General features: G+C 55.5%; 1 protein-coding gene across 1 annotated transcript; it reads left to right on the forward strand.

Annotated features, from left to right (window-relative positions):
- Positions 1 to 322: 322 nt before the first annotated feature.
- TUBB (tubulin beta class I) lies at positions 323 to 6,351 on the forward strand. The gene is made up of 4 exons (XM_080364446.1): positions 323 to 475; positions 2,605 to 2,713; positions 3,546 to 3,656; positions 5,165 to 6,351. Exons 1-4 carry the CDS (start codon positions 419 to 421, stop codon positions 6,220 to 6,222), a joined length of 1,335 nt encoding a protein of 444 aa, XP_080220572.1. The 5' UTR covers positions 323 to 418; the 3' UTR covers positions 6,223 to 6,351.
- The last annotated feature ends 2,928 nt before the right edge of the window (positions 6,352 to 9,279 follow it).

Below are 9,279 nucleotides of genomic sequence, written 5' to 3' on the forward strand. Positions count from 1 at the left end.
ATTGGCCACCACCGCCTCCCGTGACCGCCCAGCGAGCGCTCCTATTGGCTGCCGCGCGCGTCCTTCCGGCGGGGAGCATAGAGAGGAGGGGCGGGACGGTCCGCCGAGAGGGGCAGAGCGGCGGCGGACCGTTTTTTTTTTAACCACAGAGCGCGCAGAGCACCCCGCCCCCCAGCGGGGGCGTGGCCTCCCGCCCGCGCCGCCCAATGGCAGCGCGGGGAGCGGGCGGCACCGTCCAATGGGAGCGCGGGGGGGGCGTGGCGCCGCCGCTTTCTCTATATGAGGCGGCGCCGGCCGGCGCGAGCCGCCATTGTTTCCCGCCACCGCGCCGGCAGCGATCTCGCCTTAAAGGGGCCGCGCCACCTTCCTTAACAGATAAAGGACCCGAGTGGGGCCCAACCGCTCCAGCGCCGCCATCATGAGGGAGATCGTCCACATCCAGGCGGGACAATGCGGCAACCAGATCGGGGCCAAGGTGAACAGCGGGCGGGCGGCGTCGGGCTGGGGGGCGGGGGGTGGACCACCCCACCCCCCCTCCTCCTTATTCCCTCCCCGAAGCGGCGTTGCCCTTTTAAGAGGCCCCTCCCTCCGCGCTCAGACAAAGGCGGCCGCGAACCGGCGCGGTTTTCACCCAAAATTCCCCATTTTCCGCCGGTTTAAGGGTGAAATCCCGAAGCGGGATCGCGAATTGAATTGGGATCGGCGTGAAAAACGAAGCGATTCGGTCCCAAAATGGAGGTTTCCGGCCTCAAAATGGGGACGGCCCCGCCCGCGCACGCGGCGCCAAAATGGCGGCGCCGGGCCGCGCGTTTCGCACCCAAAATCGCCCTTTTTAGCACCAAAAATCCACTTCCCTCACCCCCCCACCCACTAAAAACCTTCGCGCGACGCTCGGTGCCAAAATCCCCCTATTTTTTGCCTCAATTGCGGGGTTTTTAGTCATAAATTCAACCCTAAAAGGGCGGATCCCCCCCCACCAAAATGCGGCTTTTTGTTTCCCGCCGCTTCTCCAAATGGGGTTTTAACGCAAAAAGCGCTTTTTTCCCTCAAAACCGCCCCAAAATGCAGCATTTTACACCTAAAAAACGACTTCGCGCCGCGTAATTCGGTTATTTAGCTTTTTTTTAGGCTACAAATGCGGTTTTTTAGCGTAAAATAGCATTATTTTTAATGCGTTTCGAATCGGGTGGTGCTGCCCGAATTGGACACAAAATGAGGCTTTTTCGACCCAAAATAAAAGGGTTTTGAGGTAAAATAGGGGTTTTTAGACCCAAAATACTGATGCGTTGCCCCCGTGGGATTATTTAGTCCCAAAATTGGCCGTTTTCACCCCAAAAAACGCCTCAAAATGGCGGTTTTTTCTCTTCAAGACCTAAAAATGCGGGAATTAAAACCCAAAGGTTTTAAAGTCCCAAAATAAAGGATTTTGGGACCAAAATAGTTTTCACCCTCAAAATAAACGTTTTGTTCACTGAAATTTGCCCTAAAACGGGAAATTATCGGAATTTTGGGTCTTGTTGGGGATTTTTAGATGGAAAATACAATTTTTGAACCACCAAATCATTTTTTCAGCTTTAAAATGTGGTTTTTTTCCCTTTATAACGCTATTTCAGCCCCAAAATGCAGCTTTTTCCCCTCAAAAATCAACTCTTTGTGCCCTAAAATGCCCTTTTTTTGCCCCAAATTCTCAATTTTACCTCACAATTCGTATTTTTCACCTCAAAATCACCTTTTTTTTTTGCCGCACGGGGGCAATTTTGTCCCTAAAATCGATGGTTTGACCCCAAAATCCGCCCCCAAGCAGCATCTTTATTCTCTAAAATGCCCAAAAAGCAGCTTTTTGACCCCAAAACCCCATTTTTCAACCATTTTTACCCCCAAAAAAGCTTTTCCAGCCCCAAAATCGCTGCTTTTTGCCCTAAAACACATTTTTCAGTGCAAAATTAATATTTTAAGCCGGAATGCAACATTTTAACCCAAAATCGTGCGGTTTTGGCCCATTTTCTGACTCAGGGCGTGTCCCTCCTTCCCCCTCGCACCCCGGTACCTTTTTTGGGTGAAGAAAGTCAAAAATTGGGGAAAATCCGATGGGGGGGGGTTTTTTGGGGGGGAAAAAAGGGCGAATTTGGGGCTGTCGCTGAAATTCAAACGGTTTCCGGTTCCCGCCCTTTTTTGAGGGGCGGGGCCTCGCCCCCCTCAGGTTGGCTCCGCCCACTTTGCCATGTCCCGCCTTCCCATTGGTTCTCCTGTAGTTGGCTCCACCCCGAGAGCGCATCAGCCTCTCGGGCCTCAAAACCCCGCCCACTGGGCTGCCTCGCCCAATCAGATTCAAGGCTCGGTCTCAATGAGTCTCTGCCCACTTCAGCGCAGGCTCCACCCCTTTGGGGGCGTGGCCTCACTCCCCATGCACCAATGGTGGGTGGGTTTGTCCAATCACGCTCAGCCCTGCCCCTTTAAGCCCCTCCCACTTGTAACCGCGAGGGGTTTGGTTGCACATTCCCCAATAAGGATTCATTGAGGGTGGGTGTGGCTGGAGGGTAGGGGGTGGAGCCTTGCTGGCCACGCCCCCTTGTTGACCACGCCCCCTTCTGTGGCCCCGCCCAGTTCTGGGAGGTGATCAGCGACGAGCACGGGATCGACCCCACCGGCACCTACCACGGGGACAGCGACCTGCAGCTCGACCGCATCAGCGTCTACTACAACGAGGCCACCGGTATGACGTCATCATGACATCATCACACACCCCCCTAACCCCCGGGGGGTCCCCTCTCAATCCCCACCCCCAAAAACCCCAAATTTCCCCCCAAAATCCTGACAATGACAGCAAATCCCCAACCCCCCCCACCCCTTCCATTGCACCGGTGGGTCCGGCCGGGCTAAAATCGCATCATTTCACCCCAAAATCCCCCCCAAAAACGCTTGATACCACCCCAAAAACCTCTTGCTGATTGAACCCCAAAATGGCTATTTTTTGCCCCAAAATGGCCACTTTTCACCCCAAAATCCACCTTCTATGCTCCAAAATCTGCTGACTCAGAGTTTCTATGTGCCCCATAATTTGCATTTTTCATCCCAAAATCTGCCCATAAATCCTCATTGTTTTCCCCCAAAATCTCCCCATTGCCCCCCAAAATCTGCTCCTGGCTCCCAAAATCCATCTTGGCTTTGAATTTGGCCCCAAATCAGAATTTTTAGCCCAAAACCCCCTAAATTCCCCCAAAATGTCCCCACATCCCCCACCCCAATTTGGGGCAATTTTAGGGCAAATTTTCCCCATTTTTGGACCAATTTGGGGGGCACTTTTGAGCTTTTGGGGATTTTGGGTTTAAATGAGGCAATTTGGGGTGTTTGCGGAGCCATTTTGGGGCCAATTCTGTCCATTTTGGGACCAATTGTGGAGGAGCTTTGGGGGCAATTTGGGGCTCAATTTTGGCCGTTTTTTGGCCGATTTTCGCCGTTTTTTGGCCGATTTTGGGGTTTTCTGGGGCACCGGCTCCATTTTTGGGGTGTCCTGGTGCCCCCCTCATTGTCCCCATTGTCCCCAGGGGGTAAATACGTCCCCAGGGCCATCCTGGTGGACCTGGAGCCAGGGACCATGGACTCAGTGCGCTCGGGACCCTTCGGGCAGATCTTCCGGCCCGACAACTTCGTATTCGGTGAGTGATGTCACTTCCTGTCCCCAAATGTCATCTATGGGGGCTCCGAGGTCACAGTAGGTCCCCAAGGTTGGGTTGGGGTCCCCAAGGTTGGGTTGAAGGTCCCCAAGGTGACATCAAGGTCCCCAATGAGGGTTTGAAGGTCCCCAAGGTTGGGTTCAAGGTCCCCAAGGTTGGATTGAAGGTCCCCAAGGTCAGGATCAAGGTCCCCAATGAGGGTTTGATGGTCCCCAAGGTGACATCAGGGTCCCCAATTGAGGGTTCAAAGGTCCTCAAGGTTGGGATCAAGGTCTCCAATGAGAGTTTGATGGTCCCCAGGTCAGGATCAAGGTCCCTAATGAGGGTTTGATAGTCCCCAAGGTTGGATTTAAGGTCCCCGAGGTTAGACTAAGGTCCCCAATAAGGGTTTGATGGTCCCCAAGATAGGTTTTAAGGTCCCCATGGTTGGGATGAAGGTCCCCAATGGGGGTCCAGTGGTCCCTGAGGTTGGATTTAAGGTCCCCAAGGTTGGTTTGAAGGTCCCTAATGAGAGTTCGATGGTCCCAAGGTTGGGACCAAGGTCCCCAATGAAGGTTCAGTGGTCCCCATGGTTGGATTGAAGGTCCCCATGGTTAGATTGAAGGTTCCCAAGGTTGGATTGAAGGTCCCCAAGATGGCATCAAGGTCCCCAAGGTCAGATGAAGGTCCCCAATGAGGGTTTGATGCTCTCCAAGGTTGGTTTGAAGGTCCCCAATGAGAGTTCAATGGTCCCAAGCTTGGGATGAAGGTCCCCAATGAAGGTTCAATGGTCCCCAAGATCAGGATCAAGGTCCCCAAGGTTGGGATCAAGGTTCCTAAGGTTGGATTGAAGGTCCCCAAGGTCGGATGAAGGTCCCCAATGAGGGTTTGATGGTCCCCATGGTCGGATGAAGGTCCCCAATGAAGGTTCAATGGTCCCCAAGGTTGGGATGAAGGTCCCCAATGAAGGTTCAATGGTCCCCAAGGTTGGATTTAAGGTCCCCAATGAGGATTTCAAGGTCCCCAAGGGTTGGGATGAAGGTCCCCAAGGTCGGATGAAGGTCCCCAATGAGGGTTTGATGGTCCCCAAGGTTGGGATGAAGGTCCCCAATGAGGGTTCAATGGTCCCCAAGGTTGGGATCAAGGTCCCCAATGAGGATTTCAAGGTCCCCAAGGGTTAGGATGAAGGTTCCCAAGGTTGGGATCAAGGTCCCCAATGAAGCTTCAATGGTCCCCAAGGTTGGATTTAAGGTCCCCAAGGTCGGATGAAGGTCCCCAAGATCAGGATCAAGGTCCCCAATGAGGAGATCAAGGTCCCCAAGGGTTGGGATGAAGGTTCCTGAGGTTGGATTGAAGGTCCCCAAGGTCAGATGAAGGTCCCCAATGAAGGTTCAATGGTCCCCAAGGTTGGGCTGAAGGTCCCCAAAGTCCCCGCAGGTCCCTCCAACTCTCCCCCAAGCTCCCCAACCCCCTTGGACAACCCCTCAACAACGTCCCCTTGGCGTCCCCAGGCCAGAGCGGCGCCGGCAACAACTGGGCCAAGGGCCACTACACGGAAGGCGCCGAGCTGGTGGACTCGGTCCTGGACGTGGTGCGCAAGGAGGCGGAGAGTTGCGACTGTCTCCAGGGCTTCCAATTGACCCACTCGCTCGGCGGCGGCACCGGCTCGGGGATGGGGACCCTCCTCATCTCCAAAATCCGCGAGGAGTACCCCGACCGCATCATGAACACCTTCAGCGTGGTGCCGTCGCCCAAGGTGTCGGACACGGTGGTGGAGCCGTACAACGCCACGCTGTCCGTCCACCAGCTGGTGGAGAACACGGACGAGACGTATTGCATCGACAACGAGGCGCTCTACGACATCTGCTTCCGCACCTTGAAGTTGACCACGCCGACCTACGGCGACCTCAACCATTTGGTCTCGGCCACCATGAGCGGCGTCACCACCTGCTTGAGGTTCCCCGGCCAACTCAACGCCGACCTCCGCAAGTTGGCCGTCAACATGGTGCCCTTCCCGCGGCTCCATTTCTTCATGCCGGGCTTCGCGCCGCTCACGTCGCGCGGGAGCCAACAGTACCGCGCGCTCACCGTCCCCGAGCTCACCCAGCAGGTGTTCGACGCCAAAAACATGATGGCCGCCTGCGACCCGCGCCACGGCCGCTACCTCACGGTGGCCGCCGTCTTCCGCGGCCGCATGTCCATGAAGGAGGTGGACGAGCAGATGCTCAACGTGCAGAACAAGAACAGCTCGTACTTCGTGGAGTGGATCCCCAACAACGTCAAGACGGCCGTGTGCGACATCCCGCCCCGCGGGCTCAAGATGGCCGTCACCTTCATCGGCAACAGCACGGCCATCCAGGAGCTGTTCAAGAGGATCTCGGAGCAGTTCACGGCCATGTTCCGCCGCAAGGCCTTCCTGCACTGGTACACGGGCGAGGGGATGGACGAGATGGAGTTCACCGAGGCCGAGAGCAACATGAACGACCTGGTGTCCGAGTACCAGCAGTACCAGGACGCCACGGCCGAGGAGGAGGAGGATTTCGGCGAGGAGGCCGAAGAGGAGGCTTGAGGTGGCCCCGGCGGCGTCCTCATGGAGCCCTTGGTCTTCATCATCATCCTCAGAGAGCCTTTCGTCATTGTCCTTGGAGAGCCCTTGGTCTTCGTCATCATTGTCCTTGGAGAGCCCTTGGTCTTCGTCATTGTCCTTGGAGAGCCCTTGGTCTTCGTCATCATTGTCCTTGGAGAGCCCTTGGTCTTCATCATTGTCCTTGGAGAGCCCTTGGTCTTCATCATTGTCCTTGGAGAGCCCTTGGTCTTCGTCATCATCTTTGGAGAGCCCTTTGTCATCATCCTTGGAGAGCCCTTGGTCTTCATCATCATCCTTGGAGAGCCCTTGGTCTTCGTCATTGTCCTTGGAGAGCCCTTGGTCTTCGTCATTGTCCTTGGAGAGCCCTTGGTCTCATCATCCTCGCAGAGCCCTTTGTCTTCGTCATTGTCCTCAGAGAGCCCTTGGTCTTCAAAATGGTCATCGTTGGCCTTCAGTGCCGTCATGCTTGGTCTTCATCATCCTCAGAGAGCCCTTGGTCTTCATCAATGTCAATGAAGAGCCCTTGGTCGTCTTCATCATCCTCAGAGAGCCCTTGGTCTTCATCAATGTCAATGAAGAGCCCTTGGTCTTCATCATCATCATCCTTAACGAGCTCTTGGTCTTTGATGTTGTCATCCTTGGTCTTCATCATCCTCAGTTCTTGGTCTGAGACATAATTCTTCAGCCTTCATCAGTGTTAACGAAGAGCCCTTGGTCTTCATCATCATCATCCTTAACGAGCTCTTGGTCTTCGATGTCGTCATCCTTGGTCTTCATCATCCTTGGAGAGCCCTTGGTCTTCATCAGGGTCAATGAAGAGCCCTTCGTCTTCATCATCATCCTCAAAGAGCTCTTGGTCTTCATCAAGTTCAATGAAGAGCACTCGCTCTTCATCATCATCATCTTCACAGGGGGCGGAGCTTCCTCCTTGGGAGGGGTGAAGCGCTGGGTCGATTCCGAGGGGACCCAGGCGTCCGGGAGGAGACCACCAGAGCAGTTTTGGGGACGATTGGTGGTGCTTTGGGTCCATCCCAACCCAAGGTTGGGTTGAAGGTCCCCAAGGGGGATGAAGGTCAGTGGCCATCACCATCGTCACCAGAAGCTCGTGGCCTTCGTCACATCATCCTCGGTGGCACTGGAGAGCCCTTGGCCTTCATCATCGTCACCCAAGAGCCCGTTGGCGTCTCTCATGGCCACCAGAGAATCCAAGTGGTTATATGGTCACCCAAGAGCCTTCGTCACCCAAGAGCCCTTGACCTTCATCATCGTCACTGGAGAGTCCCAAACCTTTGTCACAGTCACCCGAGACCCCTTGTCATTGATCATGGTCACCCCGGAGCCTTCATCGTGGTCACCCCAGAGCCCCAAACCTTCGTCATCATCATCACTGGAGAGCCCTTGTCCTTCAGCATGGTCACTCAAGAGCCATTGACCTTCATCATGGTCACCAGAGTCCCAAATCTTCATCATGGTCACCCAAGACCCCTTGTCCTTCATCATCCTCACCTGAAAGCCCCAAACCTTCATCATGGTCACCCAAGAGCCCATTGACCTTCATCATGGTCACCTGAGAGCCCCAAACCTTCATCATCGTCACCCAAGACCCTGTTGACCTTCATCATGGTCACCTAAGAGTCCTTGACCTTCATCATCGTCACCTGAGAGTCCCAAACCTTCATCATCGTCACCCAGGAGCCCATTGACCATCATGGTCACCCAAGAGCCCATTGAGCTTCATCATGGTCACCCAAGACCCTTTGTCCTTCATCATGGTCACCTGAGAGCCCCAAACCTTCATCATCATCATCACTGGAGAGCCCTTGACCTTCATCATGGTCACCCAAGAACCATTGACCTTCATCATCGTCACCTGAGAGCCCCAAACCTTCATCATCGTCACCCAAGACCCCATTGAGCATCATGGTCACCCAAGACCCTGTTGACCTTCATCATGGTCACCCAAGAGCCCTTGACCTTCATCATCGTCCCCTCCCCGTTGTCACCCCTGCCCCTCCCCCCCCCCGGGGTGATGACATCATCACTAAATTATTAACAGCCCCGCGGCACCAAATTCCCCCCGTTTGCCCCCAAACCCGCCGCTCCGGCCGCGGGGGGTTCGCAGTGTCCCCCGTGTCCCCTCCCCCGGGCTCTCGTGTCCCCTCGCGTCCCCTCCCCCGCACTCCGTCCCCCTTTGGGTTCATTTTTCACCCTTTTTGGCCTCATTTTGCGTGTGGGTTTTTTTTTTTATATGGAAAACGCCGCCCCCTGGGGGAATAAACCGGGTTGAAGCCACCACAGTGTCACCTTTGTCACCTCCTTTGTCACCTCGGCGGCCCCATGGTGGGGGGGGGGGGTGGTCTCTGTGTCACTCTTGGGGTCCCCAAAGCTCCCTGGGGGGTTTCCCCTCCTTTGTCCCCCCCAATGTCCCCCAGTGTCCCCTTGAGTGTCCCCTGTGTCCTCTCCTGTGCCCCCTTGAGTCCCCATTGTGTCCCCATGTGTGGCCCTTGTGTCCCCTCCTTTGTGTCCCATGTCCCTCCTGTGTCCCCAATGTCCCCTCCTGTGTCTCTTGTGTCCCCCAATGTCCCGTCCCATTGTCCCTCCATGTCCCCCATTGTCCCCCCCATGGCCCTTTGTCCCGTCCCATTGTCCCCTGTGTCCCTCCTGTGTCCCCAATGTCCCCTCCTGTGTCTCTTGTGTCCCCCAATGTCCCGTCCCATTGTCCCCTCATTGTCGCCAGTGTCCCCTCCCATGTCTCATGGCCCTTTGTCCTGTCCCATTGTCCCCCCATGTCCCTCCTATGTCCCTCCTGTGTCCCCAATGTCTCCCATGTCCCCCATGTGTCCCCTTTGTCCCTTCCCATTGTCCCCCAATGTCCCCCGTGTCCCTTTGTCCTGTCCCATTGTCCCCTGTGTCCCCCTCATGTCCCTTGTGTCCCGTGTCCTCTCCTGTGTCCCTTGTGTCCCTCTGTCTGTCCCACCCCATTGTCCCCCCAGTGTCCCCCTCCCATGTCCAATGGCCCTTTGTCCTGTCCCATTGTCC

This window comes from Nesoenas mayeri (assembly GCF_963082525.1).
Source record: "Nesoenas mayeri genome assembly, contig: SCAFFOLD_151, whole genome shotgun sequence".
Taxonomy (NCBI): Eukaryota; Metazoa; Chordata; class Aves; order Columbiformes; family Columbidae; genus Nesoenas; species Nesoenas mayeri.

Excerpts from the sequence above, each read along its gene's own strand:
- TUBB (XM_080364446.1), top strand. The coding sequence starts at position 419 with ATGAGGGAGATCGTCCACATCCAGGCGGGACAATGCGGCAACCAGATC. Across the intron at positions 2,714-3,545 it reads CTACTACAACGAGGCCACCG|GGGGTAAATACGTCCCCAGG; the intron begins GTATGACGTCAT and ends CATTGTCCCCAG. Across the intron at positions 3,657-5,164 it reads GCCCGACAACTTCGTATTCG|GCCAGAGCGGCGCCGGCAAC; the intron begins GTGAGTGATGTC and ends TGGCGTCCCCAG.